The following is a 17,030-nucleotide window of genomic DNA, read 5'->3' as shown; positions in this document are numbered from 1 at the left end:
ATCATGGCAGTGCTAATTGCGTCTCGCGTCTCGATATTGCGCGGACGCAGCCCTTCAGCGACCTGCGAGATGATATCCGCAAGGCCGTCCTTGTAACGGGTCCAGCCCGGCCGCATGAGCATGATTTCTCGTGGCTGGTTCGCTAGTGTCGCGCAAGCACGCACGGCGTTGCGTGGGCGTCGCTGGCAGGCTTGGATCTGCACGAGGCTTTCACAGTAGTCGAAGATGGTTCGATGGGCAAGTGCACTTGCAAGTACTTCGCGGTCGTCGGAGTTGAGGTCATTAGCGAGTGAAGGTGAGCAGGATCCAAGCAGGGCAGTGTATTGAATCAGATAGGTGCTGGGGTAGTGGATCGTCTGGAGAGCCTGCAGGATGTGCGGTGGATGGGGGTGAAGAACGAGGATGTTCGTTTGAGTTGGTGTAGTGGGCGAGGATGGGGCTGGCTGGGTAAGGCTCTAGTGTCAGATCGACATCGCTCGACGACGGCGACCATGTTTCGGGTGTATAAGAGTAGATGCTGGACGGAGAAGGCGACTCGCTCCAGGTATAACGCTCTCGGGGGTATGGTGTGTGATGCATTGCTGGTGAGTCCCCGAGGATTCATCGCGGGACCTTCTGCATTTTGAGCTCCAGGCAATCTTCGACCTCTCGAGTACGACACTGAATGTGACAAAGCTTTGGAAAAGTGATCATAACGAAGCCATTGAGTTCATTGACAACTCGACGAACTCCTGTTTTGATCATTGTTCGAAACGACTTCCGATTGCGAGCGACCCTGTGCAACGTCACTAACGACCGACAAGACCAAGAGTAAATTTAGTACAACGGTAGGAACCATCCAATACCAAGTCAAGGCGCCAATTCCTGCTGAAAGGTAGAAGGTTTTAGGACTCGTGCAGGCATCGATGTGGTTGTTCAACTTCACTGCTGCTGTAACGTAGCATGATCTCACTATGCCTGCAAGGTAAGAAGAGATGAGACGCAATACAATCGGCATTGCGATCTATGTATCGGTAAGAGAAGCCACCCCGGCTTCTGAACAAACATGGTCAGCGCCTTTTGTGCCGCCTTCTGGCGGTCGTTGTTCTTTCCGTCCCACCAGCGCCAGTGCTAGAATAAAATACTCGATCGATCCCGACAGAAAAAAGTTCGTCATGAATACAGCCTCACTATTCCTTTTGGGCACCCTTCATTAGTTCCAACAAGCTGTTGGCGGCGTCTCCCTTAACGACGCTACTAGTCAGGCTCTTGTACGTCTCGTCCCGGTCTTGTCGCTTCAGCTTCTGGGTGGTCGTGAGCTTCTTACCATGCTCCGGGCTGCCAGGTGGGCTGCTCAGCTGCACCGGAGTGTGCGGTAGATTGTGGGAAGCGGGGTTCGGTTTGGGAGTTGGCGCGCCGTGAGCCGCATCTGCGCTACCGTGCCGGGTTCCGGCAGAATGACTGAGCGGCGGGCTACTTGGGATCTGCTGGCTCGTCGACTCAGCTTCCTCCATATTGCGAGCAGAGAAAGCTGTTGGAGCGAGCTGGGGAGCGGGCATGGACTCGAGAGGCTTCACGGCTTTCTTGGCTTGCATCGTAGCTTTGGCACGCATGATGGCAATGCGCGTCTCTGGTGAGGGGCGTTGTGGTGCCGGCGGCGAGGATTGAGGTGATGAAGAGACTGGTTCAATTGGGCGCTGAGGTGTTGTAGATCGTGAGAGAGGACGAAGTCGGCCGAAGGGCACCGTAGCTTGGTTTGTTTGGACCTTGTAGTAGGCCAGTTGGAGACGTGTTCGCAATCGTTCAGCCTGAAACACCACAGGTCAATTTACAGACAGAAAAGAATTTGCGAAGCAACTTACAGTTTCCATAGCATCAGTCTTGCCGGTCGTGGTGCCTGGACTTGCCTGCTCGCCGCTGTTCACGTTGGCATCGACCGGTCGGATCGGTTCCAAACCATCGCTGACATTCTGGGACATGTTTTGGTCGAAGTCAACAAAGCTCGACATGCCGACGCTCAACTGAGAATGCTCCTTGTCAAGGACGGGGCGAAGATTCTGGGGTTGAGATGCGTTCTGCGGCAGCACAATGGCATTCTGCATTTCCATCAGCACCTGACCTCCCGTCCAGGTCACTCTCAACTTACAAGCTTGTCGCGACTATTCTGGCTCATGGTTTCCTCCACTATCTCGAATGTCGTCTCTATTGGGGCAGAATCGGGTTGCGAGGGCACGAACGAGAGAGACGTGGTAGCCATGGTAGATTTGGAGTTGTCGGTAGCGTCCATGGAGATGTCTTCGGGGCCATCGCTCATAACAGACAAAGCTTGGGTGCTGTCAGAACGCTGCGAAAGATCGTCCTTGGTATCATCGCGTTCGACATCGTCTACTTCCTCAATGCGACGTTTTTGTCCGGCTCTAGGGCTCTTGGAGGCGTTGTCGGAGTGCAACATAGGCAGTCGGTTACTGACAGAAGTAGGGAGGAGGCTCGGGGTCTGGCTGGTAGTCTGCATTGGCTTTGTAGTGCCTTGTTTACGAAGCGGCGCGTTGGTAGGCTTGTCCCCGAGGACGCGACGAGTAGGAGAGTCAGTGGACGCCATATTGAGGGCACTACCTCGGGACCGGCTACGGATCGTTGTCGCGTGTCGTGATTCGGCTCATGCGGTGTGACTGAGGTGATATGGGAATTAGACGCAGTACGAATTTGAATACGACGGAGCGAGCGGGGTCGGCACACGTCTGGCACGCGTGACGAAATGGTAAGAACAAAGTCGTGCAATTTACAAAGAATGATACAAACGATGGTCGGAGACAATGTTGGTTGGACAGGACAAGTAAGTTGGGTGTGCACACGACAAGAAGAATCACGTCGCGTACTAGAGGGCCGTGGTATTTGGTCTATGCCCCACAACGCTCGTCACGAGCGTGTCGAAGTTGGCGCCTCGGAGCCTTGCAGCCTTGCGCTAAAACAGACCCTGCATCGGCAAGCTCGACGCCTAGCTTCACCGGAAACAGCCTAGACCCCGGTTAAACCCTCCCGATCGCCCAGCGACGCGCAGCGCGGTAGTGGAGTCATAACACGACATGCCTGTCCCGCAATCCAACTCATTTGCTCTATCCTCCTCAAGATCCACCGGCAAAGGACCGCGAGAGTAGCCATTGCGACCTCGCGCTGTGCAGGTCGGCGGGAAGCAACATTCCTTTGCCGCCACTCAATCAAAATAGTCGGTGAGAAGCTGCGGCTCAAAAGCGCTTCTAATTGCCCAGATGCCTAATGACCCTCGAGCCCAGAGTCAAAACATGGAGCATGTGTCGGCAAAGTTCCTGGGCACAGTTGTTGCGTTGTGTGATTGCTGGGTTTGGATCAATAACGTGCCACACTGTCGAACTCCAGCGATAGATCATGTCGTGGCCAGTAAGTGAAGGTTTGGTGAGACGCCAGAGCGACGCAGTTTCTTCACAAGCCTGCGAAGAATCGATCATAGCAGCCGTCTCTCACTTTGGTACACTCGCCAAACAATGACGTCTTCAGCCAGTGTTCGTGGCTGAGCTTAGGGCTTCCTTCCATAGACGACATGCAGCCGGCTATACATTTGCTTCTGCCCCTCCAGACACTCCCTTCTAACCTTGTGCAGGAAACTTTTGAGCTCTCTTTCTGTCCATCCTAGAATGTGGATGAAGGGCGCCAAGGATATGGCCTCTAGCCCGTCCACGTACGACATAAGAGAGAACATTCCGAGCGTTCGTTGATCAGTTTCCTCAGGCCATCTTCCAAAAGGTATCTTGACCTCTTCATGTTGTACCTCAACAAAACCGGCGTTGCGGAACATGGCTTCTAAGTCAGCTGCACAATTCAGCCTCCGCCCCACCTTTTCCGTTGCCTCGTCCAACAACTTCAGCCATTTGCTGACATCGCTCTCGTTCGGGTCTGATTCATCGGCGAATTCCATTTCGACCGTCATCTCCTGCATCTCGTACCAGCCGCCACTTATCAAATTTTCATACCCTTGTCTAAACAATCGTGGCCAGTCGCCAAAGCTCCCGCACATGCTCCGCTGGTGGATGTAGTCGAACGGCGCCTGTCCCTCATAGATCCAATCGCCCTCGACATCGTCCACCACAAATCGACAGTTAGGCAATACCCATTGCATCTGCATCGACGACAGGTCGTTGCCGAGCACCTGGGCATCTGGGTGCTGATCTGCGAATTCCAGTGCCCAGATACCTGTGCCCGTGCCGATATCGAGCACGTTTCGGGCATCGTCCACGGGCGCTAAGTACAGTTGACCATGAAGTGCAAGCAGGTACATGTTGTGGACGATGTTATAGCGGTCCTGTTCTGCGGCGTCGTTGGGAAACAAGTATTTTCCCTCTTGGTATTTGTGGTATGATCGACCGTGATCGCGAACATACTCGTGAATCGACATCCGCAGCGAGCTGCACGTCGACTCGAGGTCAGATTCGTCGTAGGCTGGAATCGGCCTCCTCTCGTCCAATCTGCTGCTAGTGGCCATGTGTTGGGCAGCTGGTTCGTCATCAACGCCACCTGTCTTCTGCATGAAGGGCGGAATGGGAGTTATCGGAATCATCTGTACCCAGGCACTGACGATTTTTTCAATTAGAAGATATGAAAATGAACATGGCATGCCCGCGATAGGCGATTGTCTTAGAAGTACTCTCTAGTGCTCATGCGTGGCTCTAGGTGGTCTTGAAGCTGCCGGTCAGCGGGTCATGGTGCGTGCAAGAAATCCCCAAAATGGCCAAAAGCAGACAGTGCACATTTCGCAGGTACATCGAGGAGTTATCAGCCTTCGCACTGATAACGGAGGCGGTGAGGCTACTCGTTTGTCGAGCACGATGAGGGGCTCTTCGGCAAGAAGCGAGATGCCGCCTGGTTGCCCCGCATTGGCGTGTCCTTGTACATCCCGTTTCCAGAGCTTTGGGTCATCGGATATACCTACGAACTGAATCTAGGGGAATTGCATGCCAGCTTAGAAAACGTTCAACGTTTGATATCGATCTGCACTTTTTTCACAAGGTCCCAATCGGCACATGCTGATTCGGTGCTCGGCCCGAGCCTCTTTCAGGTACCATGCCCGCGGCCGTAGAACGTCCCACCCAGGGTGCGGGGCATCCACCGGACAAGGCGGCAACTCAAACTTCACAACACTACAAAGGTCACGCATGATCGAGCATCTCTTCCACCCTTCATCGTCCCAGTCAGAACATCCCACTGCCTTGCTCCCAGCGTACAACAATGTCACCGCCCCCCGTCGAAACCTTCAACCCAGACTCCCACCCCACCTTCTCCCCCACCTACAGCCACATCTCCCGCGTCCCCCTCTCACCCAACAGCACGCTCATCACCTTCGCCGGCCAGGTAGGCCACGACCCCACCACCAACACCACCGGCGCCACGCTAGGGGAGCAGTGCAGCATCGCGTACGCCAACGTAGACCGCTGCCTGGCGGCCGCAGGTGCACGCAAAGAGGACATCGTCGGCGTGCGGCACTATGTCGTGGATCTGCTGCGCGGAGGCAAGGGGCCGGATCCGGAGCGCGCAAAGCGCTACACAGAGTGGTTGGGGGAGCTGAGGCCGCCGGCGACGCTGTTGGGCGTGCAGGCGTTGGCAGCGGAGGCGTTGGTGTATGAGATTGAGGTTGTTTGTGTGGTAAGGGAGGGGGCGAGCGATTAGGGGCCATGCAGAGTTGGTGGGTGGGCAGGCGCTGCTTCCCGTTGGGATGCTCGGAAGCTAGGGTCGTTCTTGGACTATCAGTGCCCAAGTTGACTTGGATCGCCTAGAAGCCATGATCTCACTCAGACGAGACAAATTCCGTCGTCTTTGCAGCACCCCTCGATGGCGCCGCTGATCCACATCCTGATCCTCTCCGTGAAATAGAGCGGTGACGACCATGGAGGCGCGCTCTCGTTCGCTAGGAGCAACGGTGGCACTGGGTGCACCAAGCCGTGGAAGTCTGAGGCCGTTTTGGAATAGCCATGTAGGCTGTGACAACAGCCAGAACCGGCACAGTCACATCTGACGAGTCTCGAGAAGTCCGCAAGCAATGACATGGAGTGTTCTAATGTGCTCGATCACTAAGAAGTACCAGTACGACGTGGATCGCAATCGACTAAGAAGCGGCAGGTACGCGCTAACCTATTCGGGTCCAGGTTGCTTGCCAATCGCAACTCGCCAAAGCTGCGAAAGTGACCCACTTGCTACATCATCACTACTCCCACATAACTCGGAGCCTCCCTGCACGTACTCCGTACACTCATTTAATCCTGCATCTATTTGTGGACATACAGGCAGACCGAGGACCCAAGGAGATTACCGTTAGCACCGAGCGCGGCACTTCCTCGCGAGCTAACTTATCCTGTCCCAGGTTGCGGCGCTGTCCCCCCCTTCGCGTCATGACACCCAACGCGCCATATCAGACAGTAGGCAAACTAGTAGTACTGACTTGATATATCTCCCCGAGTACGTCTCCTGAGTTCGCGGGTCAGAACTTCCAGTCCCCAGCGCTCGTATCGGCACCAATACCATTGACTCTCAAACGCCTCTCTCGTGTCCCCATCATGGCCAGCAGTGAACAGCTCCCGCCCGACTTTGAGCCCGGCTACGGTACCTGCACAGAAGTCACGCCATACTGCCCCGTTCAGGCCACCATCTATGGCTCCTTCTTCAATCTCCCGGCCATGTTATTCTTCTCCATCCTCTACTTCCTGCTTCTTCTTGCTCACCTTTTTTTCGGCATTCGCTACCGCACTTTCACCTTCTCGGCATGGATCGTCGTTTCTGGCCTGATGGAGATGCTCGGCCACGTCGCCCGTGCCGCGATGCATTTCAACCCTTGGCCTATGGGTCTATTGTCACTCCAAATATGTACACTTCTCTGGGGTCCGACACTCACCGCAGCCGGCATCAGCATCAGCTTCAAGCATATGGTCCACTACTGCGGTGCACAGTATTGCATGCTGCCACCGAAGCTCATCCCCTGGGTTTTCGTCGGCACCGATATTTTCAGCGTGTTCTTTCAGGGTTCGGGAGGCATCATCGCGAGCGTCAGCAGCGGTGACGGAGACACCACTTCGGGCCTGGCCAGAGCTGGTGAGGTCATCATGATCGCCGGCGTCTGCTTCCAGGTTGCCAACATGATTGTATGCTCCGTCATCATGCTGATGTTCTGGAGGAAATACCGGCAGTCACGAAAGGTGGGGGACGTCGGCGGTCAACGCTCCAAGTACAGTGAGGATAAACGTGGAGATCCCAGTGTTCGGACAAAGTTCACATGGTTTGCGGGAGCATCATCGTTCGCCTTCGGATGTGTCCTAATCCGTTGCATCTATCGAGTCGCAGAGATGGCGGGTGGATGGGCCAACCCGATCATGAGGGACGAAGTCAGCTTCATCATTTTGGATTCAACGTGAGTTACCATGGTACTGAATCACTGTCTCGTACTAATCTCATCATAGGATGGTCGCCTTAGCACTGACTGCTCTGGCCGCTGTTCACCCAGGCATCTTCTTTCCCTCGCTCCGAAAAATACAGATCGAGAAAGATGATCATGAGGCACATGTTGCCCAAGCAGCATCGGAGAAGCATGCCGGCGACAGCAGCACCGATGAACAAGCACATAGACCGAAGTAAAGGTCTGAGCCACAAGATGATAGACCTCCACGGTTCTAGACATAGGGTGATGATGCGAATAGTTGCGTACGAACTGTTTGAAAGTAGTCTTGCACAGCGGTTTCGCAATGGATACATTCCTCGACCGATGAGGACATGAATAACGTTCTTCGTTACCCTGATGATGGGACTTGCCGATAAAGCGCTAGAAGGGATTGCCTCAATAGCTGTACTTCAACGCTATGAAGGCTAGGTACTTACGCAAGCAAAGGTGAATTGCACTATCCTACGCTTCTATCTTCGGAGTAGTTTTGTTCCGTAATGTCAAAGCTCGAGCTCAGTGGTGCGGACGGCGGCGCGGCGGAGGGGCTCAAGGCTCTGGGACGAGCTCTAAAAAAAGTCTGATAGCGGAGACTCTGCCACTGCTGACCGGCAGTCAAGACATTCTTTAGGCTCCCATAACCAAGTTGGCAAAGGTCCAGCATCTATCCTCGGGTGCTTCGCCGACATTTTTGGCGCTGCAAGCCGTTCCCGTACCAACTTTTCCTCATTTTTAGATAACAAAGAAAGCGATGCAGTGGTCTGCAATGATCTGGCCCCCGTCCGTCATCCCTGTTGACAGCCTGTGTGCCTTGAGAGACAAACGGCAGAACAAGCATGGGCGTGCAGCGGCGGCACGGGGCCAGTGGGGGCGGTGTTCTGGGCCGGAGCTCAAGCAATTTCAGTGTGGGCGCCTTATCAACTCTAAAAGGCTTGACTATCTCGCCAAAAATGCTTTACCCATCTTGGAACGAGCGCGTCTATATGCCTATAAGGTCTTGGAATCATCGTGTGTCTCAACACAGTGTTCTAAGTCCTTCAGCTGGTTGACTTTGGGCAACGTGTCTGGACATCTATAGGACCTGTGCAGTGGCATGGGATGGCCTAACATTAGAGCTCAGCCTTACCGGGTAAATGTCCCTTGCCCAAAATTGATGCTGTTTCACCTCCACCAAACTTTCTTGTAACAGGCAACCCCATGTCTGATGGCTATGGAAGAACGAGCTGGCTTACTGCGTCTGGCGGGTCCATTGTCAGGATTGGCTCTATCATCCACAGAAGCAATCGTATCTTCGCCAATCGCAAGATCGGCTCGCCTAGTCTTCATGCACCTTGATGGTGATCATTGGTGGCTGCGAACCATCGTCTAGATCCGAGCCTTGGGGCCAGCGGCGACCAGGAGCGGGTTCAGATCATTTCTTTGCCACGAACAGCCCTTTCAGGAGGGCGGCTGCCTCCAGTGTTGTGTAGTCCCTACCGTAGCTCCGGCCGAATTTCGCAGACTTGGTGCCCCAGTCCCTGATGAATCAAATTTTTGGCAGGCGTCCTGCAGAATCCTTCAGCTCTGGCTGGACCGGGGCGCTCATCTTGTACGATGTATTTGGGATCCATAATTGCTCCTAGACCGACCTTCTCTGGCTGCTGCTCCTCTTGATAGCCGCTCAAGCATCTGTCGGCGAGTTTTGGTCTTCTTCTCTTTTCGTTTGTCCCGCTCGGTGCTATCGCATTGTTGTAGGCCTCAACTTGTTGCTGTACCCTCGACCAGCATGGCTCCTCTGGTGCAGTCCCTTCTGCTGGCAGTTGCCGCGTTGATGAGCCTTGTAGCAGCTGACAATGCCACCTGCTATAACCTGTTCGGACAAGCGGACGATAGCCTTCGACCATGTGGTCCCAACGCAGATGTGAGCGCCTGCTGCCGTAAAGACGACATTTGCCTTAGCAGCGGCTTGTGCATGTCCACCGCCAGTTCGTGGGCTGGCTTCATCTGGGTAAGCATTCACTCTATCACGCTCTCATACCATGTTTATTAATACCAGGCAGGCAAATGGTTGTACGGACGCCACGCACGCCGACAAAGCCTGCCCCAGCCAGTGCCAATCCAAAACCTGTACGTGCATCATAGGCTTCCCTCCCGGAACCCCCTTCCTAGATCTCACTAACAGTCCTCTCTAAAGCCGTCAACACCTCCAGCTCCTTCAACGTCCTGCAATGCACCTTTCCTTTCTCCAACGGGACCGAGCAACGCGACCCGCAATGGTGCTGCCGCTCCGCCACCGACTACGACAATTGCTGCTCCGACCCAACCCTGACTTTCAACGATACCCAAAACATCGGCATCTTTCTGACCCCGGGCAGCACCAAAGCTATCAACCCAGCCGACGCCTACATCCCCGCCGCTGACTGCGCCTCTACCAATACCAGTTCCTCAAATACGACAGCCGAGCAACCCTCCTGTCCAGCCGACCACACGGCAGCTGTAGGCGGTGCCGTTGGCGGTGTGCTGGGAGCGGCGCTCCTCGGCGCCCTGGCGACTATTTTCCTGCTATTGCGGAACCGCAAGGCTCTGCGAGGCCAGGTAACCGCCGTGGGCGCCCAACGCGACGACGCCCTCAAGCAGGTTTCGGACGAGAAATCGGTGTTGGCCCAGTTGCAAGCGCAGCAGCAGCAGCAGCAGCAGCAGCAGCAGCGATTCAGCGCGGGTGGCATGGGTCAGGGCCAGGGACAGGGTCCGATGATGGGATATCAGCAGAGCGGGGCGTTTGACCATGGTCAGATGGGCCAAGGGCAAGGGCAACCGCCGGCGCCGGGATATGGGAATGGGCATATCTATAACCAATACTCAGAGAATGGGAGTTTTGCGGGAACGAGTCCAATGGGTCCGCCGCCGCCAGCGGAGATGAGCGCGACCAAGTATGCGGAGATGGATGGGAGTGGGACGCCGATGGAGCTGAGTGTGCAGGAGGTGCAGCCAACGCCAGAAGCGAGCCGGAGTGGTGGGAGTTTGGGGAGTAAGGTCAGCGACTGAGGGCCAGGGCGTGCGTGGCATGTGGCATTATCGGGGTGATCGACGTGTGTGGTGAAGCAGTGCTGTTGTCAGCAGCAATATTGATGATTATCATGATATTAGCATTGGGAATTTACGGGGTGGTGTATACTTGAAGATCGCTCGCCACTGCATGGAGCCGCGGTTGGGGAGACTGCACGACCACGAGAGCCAACAACCTTTCCAGATGCCTTTATAGCTGTGCACTTCTCAAACTCACTCCTGCTTCTCTATCTTGTCCTCGTCACTCGGACCTCCACTTCCACTAGATCTCGACACCAATGCAGCAGGATGTCCCTCGGGATCCGTCCCATGCAAGATCCCGGCCTCAGGCTGGCCATATTTGGAATCATACTCATACCTCCCATCATGGAAGAATGCATATGGTTCCTCACCATGGATCTCGGCGTCGCCTATCAGCAGCACTGCCTCGCTGTACCGCAGCGGGATGCGCAAGACGTACTTGATGAACAGACAGATGGCGCTGGTCCAGAAAGCGTTCCATCCCATAATGAAGAGGAAGCCTACTATCTGCACCCAGACTTGGCGGCCATTGCCGTCGATGGCACCACCGCTAGGCGCGAGCGCGAATGCCGCGGTGCCCTCGCTGGTGGCGAACAGGCCGGTGAGAAACCCGCCCACAATACCACCCACCAGATGTGTGTGGATGTCGCCGACGACATCGTCGCAGAAGTCGAGGAAGAACTTTTGTTTGCCGAGAACGTTCATTGAGATCCAAGGGATAGTGCCGGAGCACACTCCGATGATGATGGCTCCCCAACCAGCGACAAAGCCGGCCGCGGGCGTTATGGCAACGAGGCCTGTGATAATTCCCTGAACGGCGCCGATAACTGATGGTTTCTTGAAGAAGATCAGGTCCATGACAGTCCAGGTGAGCATGCTCATGGCGGTGCAGATATTGGTGTTCAGCACCGCAGCACCAGCGTCTGGGGACGCGGTGTAGGGGTCTCCACCATTGAAGCCATTCCAGCCCAGCCAGAGGAGGCCAACGCCCACGAGCGCGAGCAGTACGTTATTGGGGTGGAAGTCGTTGCGGTCGCGTGGGTGGCGGGGTCCAACCCAGTATGCAAGCACGAAGCCTGCGGTACCAGATGATACGTGAATAACGTAGCCGCCTGAGTAGTCCAGCACGCCCAATGTGTAGAGGAAACCGCCGCCCCAGATGCTGAAGGCACCAACGGTGTAGCAGAGCGTGATCCACAGGGGCACGAAGACCATCCAGGCTAGGAAGTTCATTCGTGCCAGAGCAGCGCCGGCTATGAGGACCACAGTGATGGCCGCGAAGACGAACTGGAAGTATACCATCGTAGACATAGGGTAGGCGGCGGTGAGGCCGGCTGTGGGGAGAACTGCTTGCTTGAGCTCATAGTCCATCTCGACGGCGGGGCCGGGAACTCCGACGAAGGGGAGCATCTGTTTGCCGAAGCTGGCCTTATAGGCGTACTAGACAACTATCAGCGCTTGTCGACCGGAAAACAAGAGATTGCGAACTTACCACGACCCATACGATAAGGACGGAGGCAAATGCATATAGAACCATAAAAGCACTATTGATCGCCCACTTCTTCTTTACAAGTCTACGAGTGGTTAGACAGGGTCGTATTGCCGTCGAGAGAATTGTGAGCTGAGCTTACCCGGCGTACATAACCATCAGGCCTGGAACGGACTGCAGGCCTACCAGTGTAGCTGCCGTCAGCTGCCAGGCATTGTCGCCATTATTGAGCCAGTCTGGTGCGACCAACTTGTCAGCATCCCAACGCGCACGAAGGGCTGCCATGATCATGGACAAGCTTAGATTCTGCCCCAATCACACGAGAAGCAGCGCCGATCCGTGGCGTAGAACGTGGAAGGCGTGTGATGGTTGTTGTTCAGTATCGTAACTGGTAATAAGAAAGCTGTTTCGGTGTGGAAGGACCTCGACAGCGGCGCTGCAAGTGCAGGGGGGCTGGAGGCCTTTTATTCCGACGACTGGCCTCCAGTATGCATGGACTCGTCAGAGATGCCATCTTGGTGGCCTCGGCTGGGGTGGCAAGCAGCCCGCGCCTCCAATTCCAATGTAATAAACTGTAGTCAGATCATCGTCAAGATCTCAAATCCAGACGTGCTATACGACGCGTTGTGATGCTCCTGGACTGCTATCAAACGAAGTCAAAGCTGGCAATCCTTGCTCGGTCGATCGTGGTGTGGTCGAGACGCAAAGGTTACACGTGAAATGTGGCCAAACGTGTCGATGTGCTCAGTAGCATGTCATGCAATTGGGTTCTGGTCATCACGATATCGTGAAAGCATAGTTCTGGATGCTGCGGGACCGGCAGAGTCATCAAAGGGGGGGGAATGATAGCCAACTGCTGACCAATGAGGATGACGAGCGTTATCAGAAGGACTGGCCAGAGAGAGCTAAGCTTCGCTAAGCACCCGGGGCCGATTGCTTGCTTGAGCTTGTTTATTTGCTGAATTGCCTGAGTGTCGAGCCTTCATGATGATATGTGCCGTTCGTTGCAAAGATAAGCAGCCCATTGGGTGTGCACAACTGAGGGACTGGTCGATGCCTAATGACGCAACCTCGAAGATGTTCAGCAACCAACGCTCTCTTGGCGCCAAGAGTCGAGACAGTCTCCAATATCTGACAACACGCCAGCGACAGATCAGCAGCGCATGAAGCAGGCGTGTCCGGTGTCTAGATCGAGCTGGTCTTCTATCCGGTTCTGCTAGACCTGTAGTCGAAGAGTCTGCGACGGACCTACATTGCCGGCATTAGCTTCGGGGAGACGACTGATGTATGCGGCCGGTTTACTCGACCTTGCAGCCCGTGCCTGCTGGTCGCTACGGCTGTGTTGTGAGGTGCTAGCTTCGATCACTGTGGTTTCGTCTTTGGTCAAGAAGGAAATGTTGAGTTTGTTGAGCATCCATCCCTTAGGCAGACGTGTAAGCGTATTGAATGACTGTCGACTCTTCCATGATGCACGGTGCGCTTCGTAACCCGCCGTGGCGTATGTGCCGACGATGGCGGATGAGCTGAGCTGGTGTTTGGGCGGAAAAATGGAGTAATCGACACCGGTGCGGATCGACCCTCATATACCAAACCCAAGTTGGTTGTATTTAAGTGGGGTATGCCTGACGAGAACTGACCCTACAGGCTCAAAGACGCCACAGGCGCAGTTCCGGGTCTTGTTCACGTCGCAGCAAACGAAGGTAACGGGTCCATGGATTGGCAGAAACGAAATTAGCTATTGGGGTCTCGGCCACCTATTTATATACTAGCTTTAGGCGTCCCAAATTTCAAACGTTCCCCTGTCCCAGGTAAAAGTACTGACTGGCCACTGCAGAGCTAAAGTCCTCCCAAAAAGACCTCTCTTTGCTCGGCCTGGTGCGAACGTAGGAGTTCTAGATCCAGCTAACCTAGATACAATTGACAACGTGAAAGCCATCTATGCTGCTGCCTTCGGCGAATGAGGGCTAGTTGAGCTCATCGTATGTGCTTGAGCAGCGGCCATGCGTTTCCCTAGGCGCGGGTTTGGGCACTTCGCTGGACCCACCGGTTAGCGACGAGATGCAGCAATCTTAAATGGCCCTTTCGCGCCCAGGGCGAGATTCAAGAACGCCTTGCGAGAACAACTACCCAGCAATGCAGCCACTCTCCCGTTCTGTGTCACCCAGTCCCAGCCGACTTTCCATCAGCAGCTTTCAGAACCATGTGCAGTCACTTGGGCTTGGAGATCATAGCTCTATTCACTTGGCCTCCAGTAACAAGCCGCTTGCACCAACCGGGGCAGCCCAGCGCTACCAGTTTCGATTTTACTTCGCCAGAGCAATCGCCAATACCCTCGGTCCCTTGGCTGTAGTCACAGTCTATCTGTTCATCGTTTTCGAGTATCTCGAACGCGAGGAGCAGAATGGCGTCATCCCAAATAGAGTCGTGAGCGCCAACGCTCTATTCGTGAGTCTTTTCTACTCCTGCCGTCATTGTCAAGATGCGAGCATTGCTACACAACACACATCCTCATAGAATGTCCTTACCTGACCGGCTACGTCATAGCATGCTAACGGCTTCAGTTCACATGGATCATCCTTAGCATCTTCTCGCTGGAATGGGCCCGCTCAGCTCTCGCTGGCTTCGAGGCCGCAGCGCTCATGAAGCCGCGACTGGCGCCCAGCAATGCTTTGCAGTTAATGTGGCACACGGATCGAGACTGGGGCCAGATCGGTGGCTGGTGGAGAGCTATGCTGTGCACCATCAAGTACCTAGGCGACAAGACATCCCGTCGTGGATACTCTGGGATCGGGCCCAACCGCACATGGGACGGTCCGGCCGGCCTGTGGTGGTACCTTGGTTGCAGTAGTTTTCTGTTCTACGCAGCTGTGCCGCTATCTGGGCTGTCGATGAACCCAGCCGACTCTCTGGAGCTTGGAAACCAGCCAGTCGTGATCCTCGGTGCGAATGAGACCACCTTTGGGTCACGGGCCAATTCCGAGGTTGCAGACGCGGCCATGAGTGGATGGAGGCTTGGAGGTGTCGCTACGCCTGAAACACCTACTGTCTTCTATGCTCCGGCTGAGAGTCCTAATGTTAGCGGCCTGTACTATGATGATGCCATTCAGGCCATATATCAGTACGATCTCTCTGGTACCTCTATGAAATCGCGGAACATCACCTTCTTCTCCGGCCCTCGTGTATCAAATAGAGTCCACGGCGTTGCATGGGGTCTGCTGACCACCACTTCTTGCACCCCAGTCAACATCTATACCGGCCTCGAGCTGATGAACATCTCAAGCTACGCGAACTGGTCTATCCCAGGCATAACATCAAGACTATTTAACGGCAGCGCTCTCCTCACCGGCTCAAGCTCGTACTCCCAATACGGCAGCTCCCCTGGCGTCTACTTCCAAGACGATGGGTTCGGCGTCAATTTCACATACCTCATCGCTTCCGATCACGACATAATTGGTCTGGGAAACCCGGACTACAACAACGCCTCCACGCTTCCCATCAACGGCGCCTTCGAGATTGCCCTTTGGCAAAGCAACCTCGAAGGCTATCCGGTCGATCCAGCTTTCACTAACCTGACTCGCAGTCCCCTCGTCGAGACTTCGGACAACCAGACTGGGTACGGCGTCCGCTGCACGCTCTCCACCGACGTCGGCACCGCACAACTTTCCCCCTCCAGCCACACTTTCAGTGCCTTCACCTCCAAGCCCGCCAATTTCACGCCTGCACTCAGCGCCACTTTCGCAGCCGCGGTACCGCTCTTTGAGTACGCCGGCGGCTACGCGCTGCAGACCGTAATTCTCTCTGCTCTGACGGGAATCGTGCCAGGCTATATCGGCGCACCTTCTTGCTTGCCCAAGAATATCTCGCCCAGCGTTGACACCACCTGCAACGTCTTCTACAGCGCCAATCTGGCGACGGGTGGCAACCCTGTGCAGCAGACCGTCGATTCAGGCGCCGTGTTGATGCGTCAGCCTACCATCCCGCCTGAACGCCTTACCCTCGCCATGTATAAGATGGTGGGTGAGGCGGCTGCCAGCGTTATGGCCGTAGGTGCCGGGGAGTGGCAGGGTGACCTGCGCGGTCTCCGGCCAGCCAGTGATTTGCAGGTAGGCTTCGTGCCGTGGCAGGTTGTGGTCGCGATGTTGGGCTTGTGGGCCGTGCTCACCGTGGTGCCGCAGTTGTGGGTGTTTGGCGAGCGCAGATGGGCAGCTACGCTGACAGGTGAGGAACTGGTGAGATTTGGTGTGCAACTGGGCCGCCAGGGAAGAGACGTGGGTGAGGCCTGGAGAGAGGTACCTGGCTTGGTGGGTGACCTGAGACCGCAGGAGGAGGTGGGTGAGGTGGGCTTTAGTCGATATCGGGCGAAAGCTAGGGGAAGGGAGTATGTGACAAGTATGGAGCGGGATTGCTAGGTGCAGACGTAACTGATACCTCTCATCAGCAGTAGTACTAATGTACCTCTTTGAGCTGGTGCCCCAGCCTAGTCCACGGACACCTCAGTTACAGTGTCAGATACCCCTTTCTGGCGCCCCATGTACATGGTCTAGACTTGACTCGTAGCCACAAGCAACCTTCAAACGTTGCCACGCGCACACAGGCACACACGCTACAGCTTCCCTTTCTCTCTAACCACCCTGTTTGCAAGCACCCGTCATCATACTTCAATCCATGAATTTAGGGAGGGCGCTAATCCTATGACACAGGATACTTCGAGGCGCACAGTTGTCTCTTTCCCATTCTGTTCGTCGACTTTCGATGCAATGTAGGGCGACCTTAGATGATTTAGAGCCATTGACAGCACCTGAAAGAACGCATCCCCGTCGCCGTGAAGAACGACGTCGCTTAAAGGCTGGGGATGCGAGAGGAACAGGCTAAGCGCGCCAAGGCTGTTGTCCCCCCTCTGTGGAGAAGCTGCGTCACGATTGGAGGTCACGTAGCATCCAGTCGGGGCGGCCTCGGGGGGCTCTCCCAGCTCCTGGTGTTTCCAACTCCCTACCCCACGATGCAGATGGTCATCTGACGGTGCAAGCGTGAGCAGGTCTTCGTAAC

The 17,030-nt window shown here is 55.2% G+C and overlaps 7 protein-coding genes across 7 annotated transcripts; 4 read left to right on the top strand and 3 right to left on the bottom strand.

Moving 5' to 3' along the window:
* Positions 1-1,169: 1,169 nt before the first annotated feature.
* Positions 1,170-2,578, bottom strand: HMPREF1541_09602 (uncharacterized protein; the record flags this gene model as incomplete). Its single annotated transcript, XM_008714275.1, has 3 exons — positions 1,170-1,787; positions 1,842-2,075; positions 2,126-2,578. The coding sequence occupies 3 exons, from the start codon at positions 2,576-2,578 to the stop codon at positions 1,170-1,172; spliced, it is 1,305 nt and encodes a 434-aa protein (XP_008712497.1).
* Positions 2,579-3,529: 951 nt separating this feature from the next.
* HMPREF1541_09601 (uncharacterized protein) lies at positions 3,530-4,492 on the bottom strand (the record flags this gene model as incomplete). The annotated part of the gene is made up of 1 exon (XM_008714274.1): positions 3,530-4,492. One exon carries the CDS (start codon positions 4,490-4,492, stop codon positions 3,530-3,532), a length of 963 nt encoding a protein of 320 aa, XP_008712496.1.
* A 743-nt stretch (positions 4,493-5,235) lies between these two features.
* Positions 5,236-5,673, top strand: HMPREF1541_09600 (uncharacterized protein; the record flags this gene model as incomplete). The annotated part of the gene is made up of 1 exon (XM_008714273.1): positions 5,236-5,673. One exon carries the CDS (start codon positions 5,236-5,238, stop codon positions 5,671-5,673), a length of 438 nt encoding a protein of 145 aa, XP_008712495.1.
* An 884-nt stretch (positions 5,674-6,557) lies between these two features.
* On the top strand, positions 6,558-7,629 carry HMPREF1541_09599 (uncharacterized protein; the record flags this gene model as incomplete). Its single annotated transcript, XM_008714272.1, has 2 exons — positions 6,558-7,405; positions 7,455-7,629. The coding sequence occupies 2 exons, from the start codon at positions 6,558-6,560 to the stop codon at positions 7,627-7,629; spliced, it is 1,023 nt and encodes a 340-aa protein (XP_008712494.1).
* Positions 7,630-9,194: 1,565 nt separating this feature from the next.
* On the top strand, positions 9,195-10,453 carry HMPREF1541_09598 (uncharacterized protein; the record flags this gene model as incomplete). Its single annotated transcript, XM_008714271.1, has 3 exons — positions 9,195-9,416; positions 9,469-9,535; positions 9,603-10,453. The coding sequence occupies 3 exons, from the start codon at positions 9,195-9,197 to the stop codon at positions 10,451-10,453; spliced, it is 1,140 nt and encodes a 379-aa protein (XP_008712493.1).
* A 234-nt stretch (positions 10,454-10,687) lies between these two features.
* On the bottom strand, positions 10,688-12,269 carry HMPREF1541_09597 (uncharacterized protein; the record flags this gene model as incomplete). Its single annotated transcript, XM_008714270.1, has 3 exons — positions 10,688-11,935; positions 11,988-12,069; positions 12,127-12,269. The coding sequence occupies 3 exons, from the start codon at positions 12,267-12,269 to the stop codon at positions 10,688-10,690; spliced, it is 1,473 nt and encodes a 490-aa protein (XP_008712492.1).
* A 1,848-nt stretch (positions 12,270-14,117) lies between these two features.
* Positions 14,118-16,393, top strand: HMPREF1541_09596 (uncharacterized protein; the record flags this gene model as incomplete). Its single annotated transcript, XM_008714269.1, has 2 exons — positions 14,118-14,429; positions 14,546-16,393. The coding sequence occupies 2 exons, from the start codon at positions 14,118-14,120 to the stop codon at positions 16,391-16,393; spliced, it is 2,160 nt and encodes a 719-aa protein (XP_008712491.1).
* Positions 16,394-17,030: the final 637 nt, after the last annotated feature.

Source organism: Cyphellophora europaea (genome assembly GCF_000365145.1).
Source record: "Cyphellophora europaea CBS 101466 unplaced genomic scaffold supercont1.10, whole genome shotgun sequence".
Classification (NCBI taxonomy): Eukaryota; Fungi; Ascomycota; class Eurotiomycetes; order Chaetothyriales; family Cyphellophoraceae; genus Cyphellophora; species Cyphellophora europaea.
This window is presented reverse-complemented; position numbering and strand designations above follow the sequence as displayed.